We start from the raw sequence: 23286 nt of genomic DNA on the forward strand, positions 1-23286 counted from the left end.
TGATTTCTGGATATTTACTTAAGCGATTGTTTAGAGCATTATTTTGGTATGGCATCACTGCCATGTATGCCGACGTGTGGCATACTCCCATACTGCATATGTAGTCTGTAGGGTGTTGCATTGTTGCCCATTAGCTGCCATTGGCTGTATCTGTTAATAAGAGAAACAGTGCATTTTCTAACATTGACTTAGTTGCACTGAAGTTACTATTGTCGTAAACCTGCAGTAAGATCCTGTTTCAGAAGAGTGGGAAATCAGCTGAAATGAACTGCAAAATTCCAGTTAATTCTAGCTAGTATTTCTCCCAGTGTTTGTTTACACTGAAAAAGAAATATCCTAAAATGTTTGCCAAAAAAAAGTTATTAGATGCAGTTTTAGGTACCATAGATTCTCATGAGACATCTTGTTAGTTTTGTGGTTTTACATTTTCCTTTCTTTACTCGTCAGTTTAATAGATAAGTCCACACTATAAAGTCCTACACAATTAAATTAGGAATCTGATTGATCTATTCAAGGAAGCAAGACTCTTTAATTATCTGAAGAGAGCTAAACTTAATAACTTTGGGTTTTCTCCCTCAAGCTTTCTTTTTTCTACAGTGAAGAACATTAGGAGAACAATTGTATAAAACTTGGAAGCTAAAATTTGGACCTGTCCAGCAATTGTATCACAGACCACCTGAAAATTTCAGGTACCACAGGCACAAAACAGGGAATCAAGCCAAGTATAAAACACAGGAGTGAATCAAATAAACTTCGTTTGCCTTTGCCTTCACTGCTGAACTGGTTGATGGGAAAAGAGGACGAGAAAATTTCAATTTGAGTGTTATAGTGCAATTTACAGACTGACAGGTGAAATTCAGAGTGCCTCTCCTTAATATAAAATACTGAAAGCAACCCAGAGAATCTTTCTATTCAGAGAGCATCACCAAATAAGATGAACAAGAGCAAGCAAGACAGTTAAAGATATTTAACATAATCGTTTAGAGAAGCCTCAGCAGAATTTGTCATATGGAACTGACAGTCGTGATCGTGATAAGAGAAGATTTCACTCCCTCCTTACTGTAGTCTTGCTTATGGAAAAGAGGGAATTAGACCCGTCATGTTTCAGCTTCACGTTTACATTTACCTACCAGTGACCACCAGGTGGTGCCTGGCTTCCATATAGTCTTTGCAGGTACTTCACCAGAAGACTACTTGGCAGCTTAACAGCTGCAGCTTTACTTTCTTTCTTTTCTTGCCTGCAGATATTTCCTATGATAAAGGGAACTCAAATTATTAAAATCCTATGTGGTGACTTAGTCCATAAAGTTTTCAATTTGTTTGACACGTAGGAGAGTTTAAACAGTCTTTGGTTAATATTCCTTTATCTCAACAAAACTCAATTGTTGCATAGGAAGTTGTATGTTCTCTGCCCCAAATAGTTTTGGCTGCAAATGCTATATTATTCTTTGACTTGCTAGAAAACTGTACCTAAGTTTATTGCACTTGGTCCTGATGATCTTGGGGCTTGATTACTATGATGCAATGCACTTAAAAGTAGATCTTCTGGCCTTAAAAAGTTCGAATTGATTCAAAATGTGACTATGTCTGCTCAGTCTCCCAGGCTGTAATGTTTCTCCTTGCAGTTCAATGTGATAAAAAGGGCAGATGACTGCACTGAAATTGAAAACTGAGTTTCAGTAGTCTTTTGCTGTTGCAGTAGGCTCATTTACTTCTTCCAGATGAGGAATCAATTGTACTATCAGCATGCCAAAAGCTGCTTTATTTTCTGTCAGGCCTGGAGGCTTCTAGTCATTCAAGTGAATGTTGGCTCAACCACAGTTATTTACTTATGTAAGGGAAGTGTGTTTTAAATTAAACAAAGACCAATGAGTAATAACTTTTTGTGTTTCTGTAGTGCTTTATTCCAAGTTGCTTTTTTTCAGCAGTAGTAATTAGCAAATTTCTGTTCTGGCTTTTACAGGTTAAGAAAGCGTACCCTAGAAGGCCCTGACTTGCCACCCTGATAAGAACCTGGAGGATCCAAAAGTTTCAAAGCAGGTAAGATTGGAGTGCATAGACACAGATACTCTTCTTGCCTGTTCCATGTGCACAATTCCTGGAAATGTCTCTGTTCTACCACAGTTCTGTCTTTGCATGCAATTAAGGTAGCACCTGTTTTATGTGGTATATATATGTGGGAATAAGATATATTCATCACTGCTAGATACCTCTATTTTTTTAAGGTTAAATGCTTACATTTTGACTTTCAGAGGTGTTTTAAGTGAATGCTGAACTTATATTTGAACCTCTCAAAATCCTCCTATGGTGGCATTCAAATCCTAGACCTTTGGCCATACTATCTTTGCTGTCTACTGGCTGGTTGCTCTAAATTCACATCTCTCAGAATCTGAACATTAATAGCAGCTTATAAATCATTATTCTTTATGGACAATGCCCTTTGTGAGAGGATTATTGTCTATAAGAGACAAATCCCTTTACACTGTGCAGTTGAGTACACCTGTTAGCAAGGTCTGTGGATTCTACAGGTTGTCCATTTAAGATTTGGAACTGACTGGGTGAAAATGAACAGCAGTCATTAGTGGAAGAAATGCCATTCATCAAGGTATTTATCAAAATAAGCAATGCTCTGTACCTTGCATTTTCCTGTTTGGTGAACCACAGATTTATAGACAAATAACGTATAACTAAAGTGGAGACTGGTAGCAGGAAGAAACCAGAGATTTTAGCAGAATTTGGAGGAAAGCTAAAGTTTTTGATACCTGCAGAGGGCTGGAAGGTGGTTTGGAGTATGTGTGGGAGCTTCAGCTAACATGCTTATCCCTTAGGAAAATGATTAACAAGGACCCCTAACAACTGATGAAAAAGGGATTGTTTAGATCTCAGACTGAAAAGCCCTTGATATGAAATAAGGAACTTATCTGTAACTTCTTCAGTCCTCTAAGAGGTGGAAGATTTCTCTGTACAGACAAGGTATTTCACACCTGATACGATGTCCAAAGTTACTGAGTCCATTTGCATTCAATAGGCTTTTCATCAAGTAATTAAAAAATATATATTTTGGTAATACCCCATGGACAATGTCTGTACCTGAATGACTCAGGACATGGTTTATTCATATGAATGTCTGTCATGCTTCCCTCCTTGCCCTCTCCCTGACTGCTTGTTCCTGCTATTAAGGGTTTCCTTTTAGTCAAATCTATTCCCTGCTCTAGTTCACCTCCCAGCAGTGGGTTAATACAATTCTTTGAGTTGAGGTGCTGCACCAGAATCCTGGTTTGCATCCTCAATGTAAAGTGATTTCCAGACCAAGCTTAGGTGCCTATATTAACTCTACAAGCAAGCTTTGTTTCAAAGCACAAGCAAGCACATGCCTGAAGGTTTTTCTGTATGCATACTGGAATGCAGATTAGGGTGGGTAATTACATTTGTCAGAATATGGGTTAAAGTTGCTCCATAGCCATATTCTGAAATCTTTTTGGGCCTACTTACTAGACAGCTCACTATGTAACATGACAAGTTCTTGAAAATCTGGTTCCAGAGTTTCAGTTCTGCTATTGTATTCAGCCATGCAACACCAGCAATGAGATGACTGTAACAAAAAGCTAGGAGTCTGAAACAGGAACATCCCATGGGCAGGAGCATTTTTGTCTGTAATTCACCATGCAAATTATACTGCTGTAGAAATAACAAACTAATAGGTCGACCTTCAAGCTTGTCAAAGGCATTCAGGCAGCTATTTTTTGCTGAAATCAGTGGCATCTTGACTTTTACGCATGGCTAGCTGGTCTCACTTTCATTTTGATTTCCAACCCTACCACCCTCATCTGTACAGTACTACCTACCAAATGTGTAATTCATCTTGAATCCAGGAAACTCCCATACTGTATCACTGTGAAATTCAACTAGTACAAAGCTCCCAGTGGAAGTGAAGTCTGCAACCTTCCTTGTCCCACAGTATGGGCCAACTCCAGGTGATGTAGGTTGGCTTCCGTCATGTATGAGCAAGTAGTCATAGATGCATCTGTCATTATCTTCCAGCTCAAAGGATAACATTTTGAGATATATCTAGAGAAAATACAACCAAAGTACTTTGCTTTCAGGTTATATCCTTTTCTCTTACCCTTTGTATGTAACAAGTACAAATAGAGCCTACGTTCTTTATGTGTAGATGGTATTTTTTATTCTGTGTTCGCACCACATCCTGATCCCATATTGTAATGCAAATTATTAATATCAAATTGTTGAGTTTATCAAAAGGTAAGTATCAGAAGCAGTGAGGGGCAATATTGGTCTTGTATGCTTTAAATTCTATTCTCTGGAGGAAAATAGAAAGAGCACCTGTGCAATATTTCAGTTTCTTAGTGGTGACTGTATGACCTAGGGATTATTCTGAGCAAGACATACAGGTACAAGCTAAATTCATAAGAGTTTACATGCACATATATAGGTTTTCCCTTGATGACATGTCAAATATTAAGATTCAGCATAAGTTTAACTGGGTTTGTTTGTTCAGATTTTCACTCTGAAAATGCCTGCTTAAAATGTGACATAACAGCTGTTATTCTATAAGGCAAAAAGACTCCATTAGAGAACACTGCTGAAGCCAGCAAAATAATTTCTTTGTGCCTTACCTTGTATCCTACTGGAGAACTGATGATCCAGAAGCATGCTTGGTTTTGGGGGTATTTGTTGGGGTAGTTTGGAGAGGTGATGACTCCATTTGAGACTGTGAAGGTATCCCCACAATTCACTGAGGGTGTAAAGGAGAAAAAACAGAGAAAGGCTTATTGACAAGAGTATTTTGACAGTAGAAAAGTGAGCTTGCTTATATACTTGTATTTTTCTTCAAGCCAAGAGAAAGTTTGCTACACTGAAAGTCTACTGCTCAACTATATTATTTCTTTGTCTAGTGTTTATATCAGCAGCTGTGCTGAAACAGCTAAAAGCATGGCTGCTAAATAACCTTTGGAAGACAGAACAACCAAACTTAAAGATACAGCTGTCTTTTACAATGAAGTGTTACCACATTAGCACAGCATTCTAATAGGGCTAATTTACTGCACCTTCAGAAAAGAATTAGCTCAAGTGCCTCAGACTGCGTTATTGAGCTAGGTCTGATTCCATCTGGAGAACTGAACTTAACTGTCAAGACTAATGTGAAAAGAGTAAAAATGACATTTTCATGACTTCCTCAATTTCTGTTTTAAAAGGTAGCATTTTCAGCTGAAGAAACAGGAATTTAGTTATTTGGATTAGTGCCTTCTAACTAAAAGCGTGTTGCAGCACAACACAATTATATCCAGCAGTCCATAAAACAGACACTGCTGAAGTGAATTGAGCTTCACAACATATAATGAAAGTCTTTAACTCAGAAAGTAAAAATTACTCAAAGTTAGTATCCTTCCTGTTAAGTAAAATGCCACAGGGGCTTGAATAACATATGGCTCCAATCCTGACTTTACATCTCATTGGAGAGATTTCTTGTCGATTTCTGCAGTCTTTTTTGCTCTGTGGCTGCACTGCTCCTGCTAGTCATTGCATTTTATTTAAAGAAGCTGTTTTAAAGATGTCAGGAAGCCTAGCAGAGGCTCTCAGAAGAATGTGAGGGGGTTCTCAGGACTGCTAATGCAAGATCCATGTAACATCCTGTTTTTCATTTCCTGCTCATCTTCAGCCTCATCAGCATTTAGCCTTCTGTATAATTCCTGTGGAGATGTAAGGAATAACATGGAAAAATCTACTCTGGAGTAAATTTTCAAACTTTCAGTTTTTCCATACAAATACCATTAACACTGTTCTCCAAGCTCTAAAGGAGTGTTCATACCCCTGATGTAGGAGGCTCTGAATCCTGTGGCTGTAATGGTCTCATCACTTGCAAACTCTATCAGCATTGTGGATCCAGAAGCAACTAAAGAAGGCAGTGGCCCCTTCCCACAGTACTTGTCCAGCAAAACAGGAGAATTCTTGCTGTTTCCATTGTAAATTTTTACATAGTCAGAAGAACAGTCTGAGGAGAGTTGAAGATCAAAAGCCTCAAACTGCAGGAAAACCTTAAGACAAACAAGAAAACAGATGTTGGATTTACTGGGGTACACAGGGAAAAATTAAAACTAATTGTTATGAACAAGTGAACCAGGACTTTGTATCCATTTTACTATCCATCTATCACTGAAATTTGACCTTCTTTATAACAAACAATTTCATTTGGCTACCCTGTTACTGAGCCCTATGACTGATGTCTGACTCTTGGTTATCTTTATAACAGACATCAAATCTTAACTGGATAAAAATCAAGTTTAAATAAAACATCTGATAGTCTGTGTGAAACTTAAGTCTTTTGAAAATTGCTGAGACTGTTTTTCATTCACTGCATAACAGAATAAACATCTTGGTTCATGAAAATGGCTCCCAGATGCTACAGTCATAATAATGAGAAGAAAAATAATGCTGTATAGCCTTGACACTGTGGTTCAAACCTTCTTTCTCCTAATAAAAATTACCTTATTCTGAGGGATGCGGATCAACCACAGGCAGTTGCTATTGTTCGGGTATGGGGATGGGTAATTGACAGAGGAGAAGGAGCCTTCATATTTAGGCAACACAGAGCTACAGCAATCTGAAGGAAAGAACCAAACAGTGCTGAAAAGAATGAAAACTACAGAAAAATCTTCCAGAAATGCCAGACCCAGCTCTCTACAATTTGCATCAGATAAGCTTTTAAGAAAAATTATCATGTTTACAATTGTGTTGATGTTCCTAGGGTAAAGACTATTCAAAACCTGTAAGCAAAACAAAGCTAGTTAAGGTAACTGGCTGCTTCTGGACTTTAAGACAGCAGGGCTTCACTCACATATTTCAGTTTACTAAGAAAACTTTCATGAACTTTCTTAACCTCAGTCACAGGAGTAGTTTCAGTAACATCAGTACATCAATTCCCCTTAGCAAATTTGTGTATTCATAACTGTATGCACAATCAAACTTGAAAACCAGATTCTGGCAAAGCAAAGATAGGGATAATCACTGGGGGAAGGCAATAGCACAAAGAGTATGGAAGTCATGTTACTGAACTAGTGATTGGTATACAAAGTTTGATCTCATTTGTCTTTTGTCTTTCCACATGTAATCTTATTATCAAACTATTTGAATAACTCCCAAAATTATAAAACATGGACATACAAATTTATGACATCAATCTTTCTCTTTCTCCCCACTGTCCTTGAGACAACTGGACTTCATTTTACAACATTTTTTCCCCTGATAGTTTTTCCCCCCATCTCTCTCCCATTTTTGAAATCTAGACCTTTTCTTTCAAAAGATACAGCTCTAATTATGTAATAGTGGTATTGAAATGTGATTTATTCCCAGCGCCCTTATCAAGAGTTTATTTGAATTCTGAAATCATTGTCTGACATCAGGACAGATGCTATTAAATTGAAAACTCATCTCATTTGCAGTTAAGAAATTGGGAGGAACCACCCTGACTGCTGTACCTAACTATCCAATTGAAGGAATACTGATTCCTATTACTGATAGATTATTTAAGAATGTTCCACACACAATTCAGAGCAGAATTTGGTACACTAGTATTCAGACCATATTAATGTCTCTTACTCTTTTGCTGGAAAGTAATGGAACATCATCTCAGAAAAGTCAGATATCTTATAAATCAATTAGCCTCTCTGAGCCTACTGAGAGTCAAGGCAAAATTGCATTGCAGGAGCGTGTCTGGTGTTTTACCTGTTGTTCTGTCTCTTGAATGAAGAGTTCCTGCTCTAAAGGAATGCTAGGTGTTTCTAGACCTCCAGATACTATAGTGATGAGTAAGCAATGGATGGGCAAGGAAGTAAATAACTATACATAAAGCCAAGGGAGTTCCTCTCAAAGAAATGTTCTAACCAGCCTAAACCCACATTTACAGTCATTTTCTGATTGAAAGAACTCACAGACCTGCTCTTACCACTGATAAATGGGACTCTAAACTATAATCACAGCTGGGGGTAGCTCACATGCTTTGCAACTTTCAGGGCTTTCCTGAAATGAGAAGTTCAGAGGAAGCTACCATAATGATTTTTCTGATGGCTTTTCCTTGTGTCAAAGGCCACGGACCAGGTCAACACCTCTTAGAACGATGGTCAATTATTGAAAGTAAATTGCTCTTCCCAAGAGGCAGAAGCTTGGCACAGGGATGAGTCTTTCCACATGCACATCAGCCCTCTTACAGGGCTGAGGAAGAGATGTGTAGAAAGGGTTGTGGGCTGAGTTCCTCTGAGGGACGTCTGACAGTGCCTGCAGACACCAGAATAAGGATTCACCTATAAATGGATGCCTAGTGTCTACAGCACTTACTGCACTTGTAGAGCTTGTTGATTTTAGCCACATCCAAGTTACTCAGTCCTTCTCTCTGCCCAATGGGTACAGAGGGGTCAGGAATTGGTACAATAGTTGGTTCCCCAGGAGTGCTAGAGAAATCAAACCTGTAGAAATAGGGAAGTCACATTTCTAAATCACTTTTCTTTTAAACAATGAAGTTCTCTAATTGCATACACGTACTCATGTACCATCTGCACAGAATTTAAATGGAAAAGGGCAAGAACCTTCTCAGAAATCAGTCTTTCCTAAGGAACAACAGTGTGGCAGCTATTTTGTGTGCAGCAAATGAAAGTAAGAAACAAGGAAAAATTGCATTGTCCTGAGAACTTTGTCCTGACAAAGTGAGCTGCATCCCACCTTCATAGTTCAAAGAGGCAGAGGATCTGCAATAGTTTGTCTCAATTGCTAATTCTTTATATATTTGATACCTGTAATTTCCTTCCTCCTGCTAAACAAGTTTTATTTCACTGTTTTCTCCAGGAGCTGTTACTTGCTAGTGAAAGTGCCAGAAAAGGTACCTGATACGAGCTTGTATGTAATGGACTAAAATGCAACCTTGGGCAGCATTCCAAAAAAAAAAAAAGGTTTTATGTGGCTTCCTCTCTGCCCAAATACTGTTGCCTAATTGATTTCATTAACCCAGTAACAGTCTATCATAGACTTAGAACTGGCTTAGCTCAGTGACTTGATAGAGTTGCTTTGGATCATAGCCACAAAGGCCTCTAGAAAGAGGCACAAGTACAGTGATAGAAAACATTGTCCTAATTTTTTCTTCTATCCCCACCAGTTCTATTTTCCATGAATACCTCTGACATAGGAAGTATTCACCTTTGACTATGATGTCTATTCACTCAATTTTAAGTGAACAGCAAAAACCAGTCCATGCACAGAACAATTCTGTCTCCCCAGATCTGAACAGGAGATCTGAGCACTGTTTGCTCCTATGAAAGAAAACCTCAGAAACCAACTTACGCGCCATAGTGCATCACAGAAGAATAGTCATAGGGAAGGCCAAGATTTTTGGAATTCACTTTCCCAAAGTTTCCTTGTTCCCCTGTAAGGTAGGAAAGCAACATTTCAGTCAGAACAGGAGAGCGGGAGGAGAGGCTCTCAGTATTGTCATAGGAGAGAGAGGCATACTCAGAGAGGCAGTTTCATCCCATTTTAATATGAAAGCACTTATTTCTCTCTTGACTGTAGAGCATTAATAAGAATTACACCTGGGTCACTTGCCCATGGTAAGACAGGCAAAAAAGCAATGTCACAGCACAGACCTGAACACAGTCTGCCCAACATCTGGGCCAGTACCCTAACCACTGAGCACTCCTTCCCAGTTCAACATCTGTACCTTCATTATTGTAACTAGTGGTTTGTAAACTGCAAGCCATCTGGGCAAGAGTTCATCATTGGACACTTGTCAGAAAATCATCCTGACTCAGTCTCTTGAGTTTATACAACTTGGTTGGCAAGCTTGCAAACAGAGCTAGTCTCTTCCAGTAACACCCTTCAGTGCTGGACCCAACCAGGACTAGGAAATGCAAGGAGTAGCTTTGAAATCCTGAATTATAAAAGATATAGGGATAAAAGTGACTTTAGAGCTTTTCATAGCTCAAAAACTGACTTAAGGCTCAAACTAGTTCTCATCAGCATTGACATTCCCTATCCTATTAGGATTTTATTTCAATTCCTGTTATCTTCTCTACTGACTTCAAAAAGAGTTATCAACTATTCAGTTTCTTTTGAGGTGAAGAAGAAAGAAAAACAGTTCCATTTCAGTGAAGCATTTAGGTGGCTACTGGTCTACATGTGTAGAAGTGCTTTGCTGAACTGGGTTGTTAAAAAGCAGGACTAAAGGCAGCCCAGCTGTACAGAGGGGCTGCCTAACCTCGTCATCTGCCTTGTCACATGCCACAGAGGTCCAACTGTCTAGACCTGCACAAAAGTACAGCCTACTTAACCCATCTCCTCCACTCTAAAAACAAAAAAACCCCTACCTCTGCCAGAATCTAAGTGTAGTGACTAAGGAAAGCAGAAAAGGAAGGTCTGGCTGAAGGCTCTGAGCACAGTTCTGTTCCCAAAAGGTTTGTGAGAAAACAAGCCGAGTTTTGAGTATCTAAGTGGATGACAAATGATCAAGCTGCATTATGTCAAAACAAAGAAGTAGGATGGCTTCCAAGGTAAACCACTGTATAAAAACAAAACCCAGCAAACATCCACAATACTGCAATCCTGGCAAGAGAAAAAACAGAGCGTGTGGGAGAGCTGGGAAACTGCAAAAGGTCATGAGGTCTAATTTTGCACCACTGAGGTCAGGGGGAGCTCTGCCATCAGCCCCATTGAACCACAGGAGACATACATTAATGTCGAATGCTCACAAATGTGGCTGTCCCTTCATCTCTTTTTCCCTGCACATCTTTGAATTCTTTTCCTACACTGCTTGTGTTGCACGCTCCCAGCATTCCACCTCCCTTACCCCACCAATCAGCCCTCACTCCTGATTTTTGCTGCTAGAACGCTCAGCATGTATCACCCCTTTTAGCATAGTCTTGTCCTCCTCACCTCTTCTCCCTCTCTTATCCTTTCATTATAATGGGCCTGAATCAAAGCTTGCTTACATCTGTAAGCATTGAGAATATCTGAATCTGTGGTCTTCCCACTGCAAAACTGGTCTAAGTGAGATTTTTGTCTCATATCTTAGGTATGAGGTTCATGTTTTTAAACTCCTCTTCCAGGGTGCATCCTCTGCTAGCTTTTCAAACATGACATCCTTGTTGTACAACAGTGGCAAACAATTCATAATTATACCATAACACCAGAACTGACATTTAAAGAACAGCCCAAATGGAATTTAGTTGGGATATCTTGGGAACAGCTGAAAAAATTTTGGAGAACACTGTGTTAGGAATTTGTAATAAAAACAATCATGCTCCAGCTGGAGGAAAAAATGTGTTTTCAGCTGTGTATGACACTGAAGAATTAAATATCAAGAATTTGGTATTCAGTTGTCCAGCCTTATTTACTATTATTCATTTTTCTATAAAAAACTAAGTCCAGTATTATTTCATTACAAATGTTGTAGCTTGTCCAGCTTACTTGTAGCTGTCACAGACAAGTGGCTCCTTGCATCCTTTCTCCCGTTTTCTCCTGGGTACCACTTTCTCATTTTCCTTTCTCTAGAACTTCCTACCATTCAGGCCTGCAGCTCTGTATGTCCCTGTGTCCCCAAACCATTCATCCTATTTCCTTCTTTTTCCCAAATAATATTCACTTGCTTTCTCCTACAGATTTACCAGTCCTGAGCATTCCCTATTGCTCCTTCTTCTCACAGAAGCGTCCATCATTCTCTTCACAGAGCAAGTAACTGCAGTACTTTCTCTCGCATCATACCAGAACCCAGAATGTCCCACATGCTAGTGGCTACATGTGCTTCCATTCTCGCCCTCTTCATAGGGCCTGTTGTTCCCACCTACATTTCACGCTATATTTCACTTACTGTCAGTGCTACAACCTCTGCCTGCCACCGTCCCTATTTCCACAGTTTTCCCCAGATAGAATTGCTGTGCACTTCCTCACACCAAGATTCCCCACTACGTCACTCCACCTGAACTAAGAAGTCCCATAGTCCCTTGCTTCCTGGCTAAATCTGTGTGCAGTTCTCTTCCCCCATTCTGCCATCCTTAGGCTTTCCTAATTGCTCCTAATATTGCCTCTATTTGGGACGAAGTGCCAACATCTTACATCCACCAAGACAAAGAGCAGAGTGGGGTTGGGTGGATTCACTGGAAGATATTAATATGGCTATCAAATGGATCTTTGGATTAAGGACAGTTTCAGAGATAGGAAAGGAATAGTATTTTACCAGTCTGCCTTTTCCCATTTCTAGCTTTCTCGCTGGCTCCCAACTTGAGAGTTTTACCCACCAACACTTAGGACATTTATTCCACATTTGGAGTTGATCAGATGAAGCATGCAAGGGTTACCAGATTGCATACAGAAAGACTGACAGGCTGTACCTAGCACTAGGCTGAGGAGTGTTGGCCAGCAAGTAGGGCTAAAAGGGTAATCTCTGAAAGCTCTTCCAGCTGTCTGTTCTGCTCTTTGCCAGGAATTCAGGAGCATCTCCACTGTATTCTAAAGACTGTCAGAGCTCACACTGCCTACAAATCTCATTTACTCCCATGGCAAACATCAAGGATCTTGATGGCTAATTTGTCTGCCCAGCTTCAGTTATATGATGTTGCTGCAATGCCAGCAGGTATCCTTATGGTCATAGGCTTAGGACAGGCACAGACCAGAGCATGTTCAGGTCTGAGCTAAACAACAGAAGAGACTGATGGTTTACATTCCTGAAGTGCTCAAAAGCTTGCATAAGCCTTCACCCAGACTGTGGACAGAGAGCATCACAGAGAACAGGACTGAAAAAGACCTCAAGAATACCCTGAAAAGCTCCAGTTAAAAACACTCCATGCCCTTCCTGGCCAATGCATTCCAGTGCTTTACTATCTTCATTTCCAGAAGTGTTTTCCTAATGTGACCTGATTTCAAGTGATTCAAGCCCATTATCACCTGTGCTCCCCACAACAGAAAGCAGATGATTCCTTTTTCTCCTTGCTACCACATTTCATATTCCTGATTACCTTGTTATTGCATATATAAGGTCTTAGCTGAGGCTGTGATCAAGATCCTACTTTTAAGGCTGCACCTGCATCAGAAATATGCTAACATAGTTGTGGCAGCAGAAATCCCCCCAATAAAAACAAACTCTGATCAAGGAATGCCATCACACTGAATGCACTGCTGCTACAACTCAGCTAGGTATTAATGATGATTATTTGTATTGCTGCTTTCAGAAGAAATATTCTCGTTTATCTTCAAAACTGCGTGTTTTCTCTTAAGATTTAGTGGACCTACCTGCCAGAATGTGTTCCCACATAATCTTGACAAAGCTGTCCCGGTCACTACGTGCCTGTTCATGGATGAAGCCCAGAGCATGGTTCATTTCATGCTGAATTGCTCCTTTATCCATGCAGCCATTTTTCATCAGGCCTAGTGCTTGACGTCCTCCAATTTTTCCAAAGTAAGACCAGCAGCTAAGAATAGCCAATCGATAACCAAAATGGTCACATTCAGCAAATACGAAGAAGTAGATGTACCAATTAAGCCACCAAGGGCCTCTAGATATGCAGCCACAGGGGACACATGCAAATAGTCACTGCTGTGACATAGTTGGCTACTGAAAGCTGCCAGACTAAAACTACAGAAAGGGAAAAGTAAAGCTTTTGTGATAAGTATGGCAAATTTCAAAACAGTAAATGGGCTATGTGAAACTAAGATTAAACAGTTCTAGTAGTTAAACCAGGAATCCAAAGCAATTATACTTCTTCCTAAATTTTTTGTAACATTTAAGGAAAATATCCCATTTTGAATTATACCCTATTATGTTCAATGAAGTCCACACATGAATTTGTTACTGCAGCCCATAAGGAACGTGATTAACTACCAGTATAAAGAAAAATGAAAAATTGCACCTGCCCTCTGAATCTTGACTCCTAGGATAAGAAAGGGGAATTACTTAGATCCAGACTAAACAGGAAAGAAGCTGAAAGACAAATGAAAAGGAATAAACCAAAAACTCTTGGGTGCTCCCACTCCCAGGAGTCAGGGAACTTACCTCTGCCCACTCTGTTCAATGTGCACATAGTCTGCTTCTGTAGTGCGATTTACAAACTGCACACAGGTCAGCGTGGAAACCTCTTGCAGAGCATCAGCAATCCAAGACCTCTCTGTTACTGCTGGGAAGAGAAAGGGGGCAAAAAAAAACTTACTTGGTTTATCAGTGTAAAATAAGATGGGGTGCATTCCTCAATCTTCACACTACTTCAGCTTTTTATTTTAAGTATAATGAGAAAGAGGGGCAGAAAGCTTTAAGAGATCTTCAAATTAATTAGACTTTGAAGGGGAGATGCAATAATTACAGCTGGCCCTTATGCATTCTATAGGTGGTAAGTGATAGGTGGAGGAAAGTGAAGGACTGGCATTATATTGTCCATTAGAGGAGAAAAAGTGAAACAAGGCTTGAAATAATTGGATCGGAGTATCCCAAATGAGCCATCTGACTGTAGTTAAGCGCCAAAAAACTAGCTTGTTTATCAGAGACAATGAAAGCTTGCCATGCACCCCTTGAAGTCATTTGAGGCAGCCAGCGTTCAGAAGCTCTGAAGATCACAGCATTTCTATTCAGGTGCCAAATATAGCTTGGAGCGTTTATCTACTTTTGAACATTTTGGTCTATTTAGCTTCCTCAATTATGAATCATCTCCAACTACTTTTTATCTCAATTTCCTCATCCTTAAAGTTTTGAGAGAGTGAGGTAGAGAGAATAACCCTTACCTACCCACATGAGTATGCACTGTGGTTCTGGAAGCTTACGGGGCAGAGGAGCAGCCTGGATAATGCAGAGACTGGGCTCTCCCCAGCCCTGCCATGCTCAAATAGTAGCGTAAAGAATCCCCAGGAACAGGAAGCAGGCCCAGGCTGTATTTCACTTCCGTATCATTTCCCCTCAAAGAGAGATCTTAAGAAAGGTCTCTATGGAAGCCTCAGAGAGCGAGAGATGGAAGACTCACACAGCTGAGATGAAGTCTTCTAGAATAAGACATTGGTCCTGCAACCTTTTCCACTGGAAAAATCTATTGACTGACCTTAGGGAAACAACAAGAAAATAAAACCTCTGAGGAGATTCTTCCTCGATATTTTCCTCTGCAGGATTTCCAGTGGAGGAACAATTCTTTTGGAGATTTGAAAGATTATAGAGTTCCAAAAAGTGTTCCTGGGAATAATGCATTTTGACACAGATATGTTCATAGTGAGAACGGATTGTATTTTTTTTTCTGTACTTGCTAAATATCAGCAAGTGCATTGTAGCTAGTAGGAATGAACTAATATTTGTAGTTAAAATGCATTAACTGGTATTTACATAACAAGTACTGCCCAAGTAACTGTGTTTGTTAGTGTTTGTAACTAGCATATTTGGAGTCAGCCAAACTATTGTAGGGCCAACAGATTAGCAGAGGAGATGTATCGAAAAGTTTTCGTTTGGACTAAGACTGCTTTTGATGCATGCCACAGAACCATTATAAAATAAGGCACAGAATTCAGTGACCAGAAGATCGAGGCTAACTTCATGTCATCCATTTGCACTTACAGAAATCAGAAGAGATGTTAATTGGAACCTTGACTAGTCCATCCTGTGACTTGGGCCATAAACAACTCTCACAGTTAATTGCACTCCGTTGCCCTCTCCTCAAGAGGATGTCTCCTTCGTAAACAGCTGTTCCACTATCTGGCAGATGAAAAAAAAGAAAGAACATACAAGAAAGCAAATTACAGGAGTGCAAAAGGGAGATGAGAGGCATGCAGTAACCAACCTTTTGTATCTTTGAAAATTTCTTCCAGGGAAGGGTTACTTTCCAGTAATGTGAAAAAGGATTAGCAAATTAGTATTGAGTGCATAACACAGTATGCTGAGACTGGTTAGGTATGACTTCCTGGACAGAAGAGAATAATATTAATATAGATGCCATAGTGCAGCTGTAATCAAAGCTGCAACTAAATATGTATTAGCTTAAGAAGTTTTGGAAACTTTAGAGTGGAAAGCTCTTTAGCATTGTAAATGATTGTTCTCTTCATTAGAGCTTGTGGAGTTACAGAGAAGTCATAACTGACCTCTGAAAACATGGAATAAACCATACAAAAGAAATAACTTTCTATCATGCATATTGAGTACATGCTAGCTATTAATTTCCAGGTTACTTGTTAGTTTGACATACGACATTGTGACAGGTTTCTCAGTTCCGACTCCCAAATGCTTGGAATATGTTTCTCACAGACAAGAACTACTGGTTATTATGTCAAAAATGTACAATAGTTTTGGGTACAGCAGACACAGAAGTGACTTGATGTCACATAGGAAAGAAATCAAAGTAAAAAGGATTCTGGTTTACTGAAGCTTCATGTAAAAAAACATTCCTTATAGCAATTACTTAACTCCGTTTTCTTTATCACAACAACAAATAAAGAAACTGAATGCAACTTTAAAACACATCTGTGCTCTGAATTTCATGAATTGTTTTCCACTGATGCTGGGCATTTTCAAAGAGAAAAAATGTACTGAATTAGGAGAACAAGGTATAGAGAAGCAGCCCCCACCAAAACCTGCAGTAACTTATGCAGTAGTTAAAATCAGACTCACCTAAGTCATTGTTTCTTGTAGTTATCTGCAAAAAAAAAAAAAGTACATCTTTTAGCACATGCTTTGCATATGCTCTGCATAGCAGAAAATTTCTGTCATGTAGAAGCACAGCAGTAAATGTTTGTAATTAATATTAAGACAGTCAGACCAACTCAGCAGCAGCAATGTAAATTCTTAACTGCTCTGAGAGCAGGGACACACCTGAACAGATTTACTTAATACAAAGCTATAGAGAAATGCTAAATTAGCTGGCAGAAGAATATACTTCATCTTCAGGTTTCTGAGATGGTCTTCCGTGTTCTGCAGCTGTGTCCTCAAAGCTGTGGTTAGTTTTCTCAAGAGAACTTTTATAGGAAAGCGGTTGCTATTAACAAGTGTAACAAAATTAGATTACATGAAGCATTTTCACAAAACAAGCAAGCTGCAGGAACTCCCAAAAGAATTGTCAGGCTCTCATTTCTTACTTATTTATCTTCAGAAAACAGAGGAAGTGGAGCAATAAGAAAATCCAGTAACCTTAAAGTGACTCATCTTTAACTCTGAGGAACCCATGAGCTGCTGCAGGTTCCCTCACTGCTGATGGAGACTAGACATCTGCTAGCAGTCTGTCTACAGTAAAACTCAATTTTGAAGGAAGTGTTGGACCCATCCCCATTGATTACCTGTCCTAGAAACTCCTTAGCTTGCTGCCAGCAGCAACCCTGCTCTGCCAAGGTCCAGGGCCTGGCTCTCAGCCTGCCCCTTCCCTGCACAACTTTCCACCAAGCTTCAACCCCTGCAGAATACCCAGTGCTGCAGAAAATCCTCAAGATCTGCTGGGTCAGTGAGTCAGATCTTTAGTAAAGAGACAGGAAAACCTTTGCAATTGCCTGCAAAGGCAAAACTCAGATCTGTGTGATTCACAGCAGGTGATGGCAGAGGGTAATCTTTGACAGGTATCTCCAGATAGAAGAATGAGTTGATCCCTTGTTTTTAAAGAGTACTTTACTAGGAAAAATTTGGTTGATATTAAATAAAACTTTTCTAATATTTTCATTGTAACACTACTGATAGTATGCTTCTAAGCTTTCTAGAAATATGTGGAATATTTTGTGACTTCCAGAATTTATCTACACAGTTATAATTTCCATGCAGATTATACTGAAATAATGAGATACAGACATGAATGACCCCATTTTCCTTGTCTGATAACAGGATGAAGTTTAGAAGTCCTTATTAGTTACATTGGTAACCAGAGATCCTCTTAATGGGTGCACAGTTCAGAGCAACCCCCCTATCTATTGGAGATCAGGATCAAAAGAGGCAGAGGGAGTAACAAGCACATTTCCACTACTACACACGACAAAATGACAGGGAAGAGTGTAGAAGTTATGACACAGCAAAAGCAAGAAAAACAAAGATCAGACCATTGTGCAGAACCTGGAGCTGGGTCACTCCAAATGTGCATCGGGGAGGGCTAGAAAGGCCCTTTGAAGTTCTGCCATGCAGTTTTGCATACCCTGTTTGTGGAAGGCTCTTCATCATGGCGTAATGGCTCCAGCTGCAGACAAACCAGAATCACCCCAAGTCAAGAAAGTTACACTGTGGCTTAGCACACTTTCTTGATTGCCAGGAGGAACTGGGCATTTTTCTGGGCTACTTAGCAGCCTGAAGTCTCATATCAACTGTTAATGCATCATCAAAAGTTGCCTTGCAGACATTGTTTGTCTGCTTTGCATCTCCTTTGACATTCTGATAGAATATTTTCAGGACTGGGTCTCATTATCTATCCAAGCAATTTGATTACACAGCTGTAACTTGCATTCTTTTTCTTGTTTGCCCTCCTCTCTTTATGCTGTCTTTTGCCATTACTATTTCTTAGCCAGACTGTCTTTGATCTGCCAAACATTTTATCACCACTGTTTCTTAGTAACTCTAATGTGATGTTTATCACTTTCCTTTCTTAGTGATACTCACTTCATTTCATCTTCATTCCAAACCAGAGATGGAGCACCTTATCACCATGTAATCCAGTCCCTCTCAGCATAGCAGTAAAATGGCAGAGGTAGAAAACCCAAACACTTTTTGGTATTTACGTTATAGGTTTTACTAGCTCTGTATCAGTAATACCTATCATCAGAAGCAACCAGAATAGTAAGTCCAATGTTCTTTCTATAACAAGAAAATACACAGGGCATCTCTTCTTTCCCTTAACATTTGCTGTCTTCCTTGGCTAAAGCAGTAGTGGGTGTGAACCTAAAGTGAAACAAAGCAGAGGAGAGAAAAAGGCCACGTAGTTGTCTGGTAAGAGTCCAGTGGAATATAGACTCTAATGCTCAGTTTCCCAGCTAGTCACGCTGAAGGTTATGTACTGATTGCTAGTGAACAAGCAGTAAGGTGAACAAGCAGCTGAGAAGCTTAAGAAGCTTCATTACTTTTCAGGATTCACCATACTTATACATGTTTAAAAGGTTCTTATATGTTCTTACTACATTTATTAAGAACCTTAATTTTTATGTCACAAATAATAAAAAGTATTTCCCTTACCAAATGACAGATTTTCTTTATACTTCGTCATCATTCTACATTTGGATAAAAATCATATTCTGCTGAATAGCAATTTTTAATAATCTTTTAGCCATTAAACAAAACTTATAGTATAAAAAGCTGAAAAGAGCTAAATAAAAATATGCATAAAACTTAGTGTTTAAAACGGAGTTGTTAAACGCAGTATTTGTTTACAGATAGTGTCCTTCACAGTGCTAGGATTAGTGAAAACATGCATTAATGCCTCGTTATTCACTGACTAGAAGAAAAAGAGCTTTCCTGCTTTCAGTTCCTAGTCAGTTTTTCAATTTAGACTAAGTCATTGACCTGAATTAGTAAAATAAAAATATTTTGGCTCTTGAGCAGAGGTCACAATCACAAAAGGAATACTTTGTGAATCTGGTTCCTGACGCCTAGTGCTTACTTTGTCCCAGTTACCAGCTAACCTGTGTCAGCAAACCTTTCATAGAAAAAGTTACTAGCAAGCATAGAACAGTTGAATGCTAGTTTTAATATATGTAGTCAATTTTAGTGTGGGTTAGAGTATCTTGCGTCATAACATACATTGCCATACTTCTGTTTTAGATATGTTTTTATTAAAAAATAAAACAATTTCATTTACATCCTGAAGTCCTCAGTGTAAGTATTAAAAGTGAGATGTGCTGAAATCAGTTTGAAGTGTGATTGCTGCTGCTATTTTACTGCCATTCATCTCTTATCACTCCAGTGACAGAACGACCATGTGAAGCACTAGAGAGGGAAAAGTGCAAGACCAAAGAGACTCTGCACTGGAGATGACTAAAGATGTCAGGGAGCCTCAGCCTGAGATGATGGCTAGAGAGACATGAGAGTGAATCAGCTGAAATTTTTATAACTTGATTTTATCTGGCTTGCAGTAACCGTAGGCTAAGGGAATGTTACAGTTCTGTCTTGATAGATGGGGAAAGGTGGGTCACTAGAGAAAAGCTGCAAAGAAGGAATTCTTGTCATGGCTAGTTTCAGTATTTGAGACTCCAAGGACTGAGCCAGATAGGACTAACAGGTCTATCTCTGATTGCATTATTCTGTTAAACTCCAGTCTCAAACCACAACGTCCAACTGTTGACACCCTAATGCTTTGTTTTATTCACAGAAATTGTTCAGGCACATAGCAGATGTCCTGATCTAATGCTGCTCTCTAGTGGCTTGCCATATGCATAACTGGGACACTTTTCAGGGAAAGCCTAGGAAATTCCCCTCCAATACAGGTCCTGTTCACTCCCTTTCTCCCTGTTTGCACAGTATGGAGCAATAGCTAATTCCTGCAGAAAATGCTTGCAAGCATGGAGTGCCTGTCCTATGATATCTGTGCTGAGAAGTGACACAGGTTACTCTGGCAGAAGCACTGATCCAGGCAGCTACCTATTCTCTCATAAGCAACCCCAGCAGACCAGCTCCCACCTTCTGCTACACCTCAGGCCAGTTCTGCCACCACATTAGGACAGACTCCTTCTACATGATGCAAAGGCTTGATACAAAGAGCCAGTTTGGACTTTCAGGTCATGAGCAGAAAGGATAGTAAGATGTGGGGAAACTACATCTTGGTACAAACTTAGAAGCCTGCAGAGTTCACATGAGACTATCTGCAGCAGAATGAGGCTCAGCTGCTTGCAGGATAGGTGAGGAGACCTGTGGAAGAAAAGCAGACAGTGCTCCCAATGACACGGGGCTTTGAGAGCAGGTGGTAGGAACGTATTACAGAAAAGAGAAACCTTACTTTTTCTGGTGTGGCCAAATATTTCTAAGAGATATTTCTATCTCTGAAGGAAGAAACCAAATGCAAAACATCCTTAAATTTTGCAATCTGACAGCCAGGTCTGGCCAGCAAGCTATAGAGGCAGAACTTGGTCCCACAGAGGTTTTATATCTGCTTAGTTCAGGAGGGGGACATTAGATGGGTCACATTATTTAGAGAGTGCTAGAGGAACAGGGGAAAGGAACAGCAGAAAGAGAACTGACACACAGCAGAACTCAATACTCAAAAGACCCAAGAAGTTTTTCTACCCTCAAGGCAGGTGCTGTGATCACAGGCTAATTTAACTGGAAGTAAGAAAAGCTGTCTCCACTGAATATTAGCCAATAGTGGCTAACCAAACTGAAGGGACCAGCATATACAAGACTCTAAGTCACTAAAGCAGAGTCAGGAAAAATAGGTGTGAGAGTTTGAAATATTTTTGAAACAGCCAAAACAGCTAAGGGAACTGAGTTTTGGCAGTGTGCAGACATTTGATGAAAGGGAAATGTCAACTTTGTTTCTCTGAGTAACATCTGCTAACTGGTACAGTGTATTTGACACCATTTTTGTTATAAAACAATTTTGTTCTGGTATTGGATCTATATCTGCCAATTCTGAGCCCTGCACATCTCCAATCACTCAGTTCTGTGAGGTGTCATTTCTTTGCATCAGTTTTAGATCTGACCATCTCAAATATGTTTTAGTATCTGCAACTTATTACATTCCTATTCATCCTTTCTAGACACTTACAGGTTATACATACAGATTCCATAGTAGTTTTTTGAGATGCCCTGATAGTCCATTAGGAAAATGGACTTTCTACTTTCACTATTTCCCCCAGCTAGCTTTTAAGCCCTAAGACCAACTTTACTGATGAATCTTCTTGAGCACTTTTACAAAGCTCATACTGCAGAGCCCAGAAACTCTTTCCAGCTCTAACTGCCTTGGCTCCACCTTAACTTTGCAATGGGATAAGACCCAAATGTGAGTCATCTGCCTATACCCTAGTTTGCCTTGGAAGAGGATCAGGACAAGCCAACCAAAAGGAAGCTACTAGTGGGGAGCAGCAAGAACAGAGCTGTGACCATGGCACAGGCAGTGTCCTCACTAACCAGGCTGCAGTCCTGCGGTACCTGAATGCAAGGTACCTGAATGCAAAGCAGGATGCTGATAATAATCCATTAATAGTCCCAGACAAAACAAGGTGATGAACTAGATCCAGGTCCATCCAAGAAGTCCATGTAGGAGCAATAGGAACAGAACTAAGGACAAGGCTACAGCACAAGTCTAAAGTCCATCCAGGAGGTAGGGCCAGAGACAAAACTGGAGATAGGCACTCCTACAACACAACTTAGTAAAAGGTTGAAGATCTGGGCCTGAGGTTAAATGGAGCTCCTGGGCCAATGGGCAGAGGGGGTGGGTGGAGGCCCCAGGTGAGGCCAGTCAGGGCCATTAAGGCCTACTGGTACCTTCCAATCCTGACAGCTGCAGCATGTTGCAGCAGCTTCCCTAACTCCCTGTGCCATTACCTTGGATCATCCAGCAAACAGAACTGCAGTTTAGATAACTCTGTCTACTGGATCACCCGTTGGATCCTCACAAGTGACAGCCCGTACACCAGTCTCAGCAGTTGAGCAATTTCATATCTGAGTTGCCTTAGAACTCCTGGACGAATATCATCTGCTCCTAGCTACTTGTTACTCTTCATTATACTGATTTGTTGTAAAACTCTTTTCTGAACAAAGACATTCTTTCTGACACATGCTTCTTTTATCTGAGATTTCCTCAGGTTCAACCCCTCTAAGAAATGGTCTGATAAGGAACTTCCCAGTCCTGCTCTGTAGTGAATGGCAATGTAGAGAATACACAGCCTTTCTGCAATGACCTTATCGTCCCTGAGAGCCCTTTTTCTACCTTGCTTATTTATTTACTCCATCAACTTTGGTAGATTTCCAATTAAAAAAAATATTATCTTTTTGAGCTGTATAGTATGTTTCCACTTAACTTGCCAGAACTTACACTGTTCTTTATTTTTACCCCGAAGATATGACTTCCAGTCTTTTTATTTTGACTGCTCTCCATGTTTGAGCATGTTTTGACTGCTCCCATGTTCAAGATTATCATCGTTTTACAATCTGTCTGGGATACATTTTATTTCTCTCTTAGATATGTTAGTTTTTTGCCATTTCCAAGCTTTTACGCTTTTAACTGCTTTTTTTATCTGCTTTTATCAACTTCTTTGTTTTTAGGGAGTTACCCTGTTTAAAGTTAAGTGTTGGCTACAGGGACAACTTAACTTCGAGAAAGTATATCTTTCTCTGCTACAAGGACATTGAATTTATACATACATATAGACATATAC

At 39.8% G+C, this 23286-nt stretch overlaps 1 protein-coding gene across 1 annotated transcript; it reads right to left on the reverse strand.

The window, feature by feature from the left end:
• Nucleotides 1–1830: 1830 nt before the first annotated feature.
• LOC112987578 (embryonic protein UVS.2-like) lies at nt 1831–23006 on the reverse strand. The gene is made up of 11 exons (XM_064512492.1): nt 22944–23006; nt 16625–16649; nt 15578–15715; nt 14045–14165; nt 13285–13463; nt 9346–9427; nt 8350–8477; nt 6504–6619; nt 5828–6053; nt 4635–4753; nt 1831–4068 (listed from the first exon to the last, which is right to left on the reverse strand). The coding sequence occupies exons 1-11, from the start codon at nt 23004–23006 to the stop codon at nt 3838–3840; spliced, it is 1428 nt and encodes a 475-aa protein (XP_064368562.1). The 3' UTR covers nt 1831–3837.
• Nucleotides 23007–23286: the final 280 nt, after the last annotated feature.

This window comes from Dromaius novaehollandiae, chromosome 5, assembly GCF_036370855.1.
Source record: "Dromaius novaehollandiae isolate bDroNov1 chromosome 5, bDroNov1.hap1, whole genome shotgun sequence".
NCBI classification, from domain to species: Eukaryota; Metazoa; Chordata; class Aves; order Casuariiformes; family Dromaiidae; genus Dromaius; species Dromaius novaehollandiae.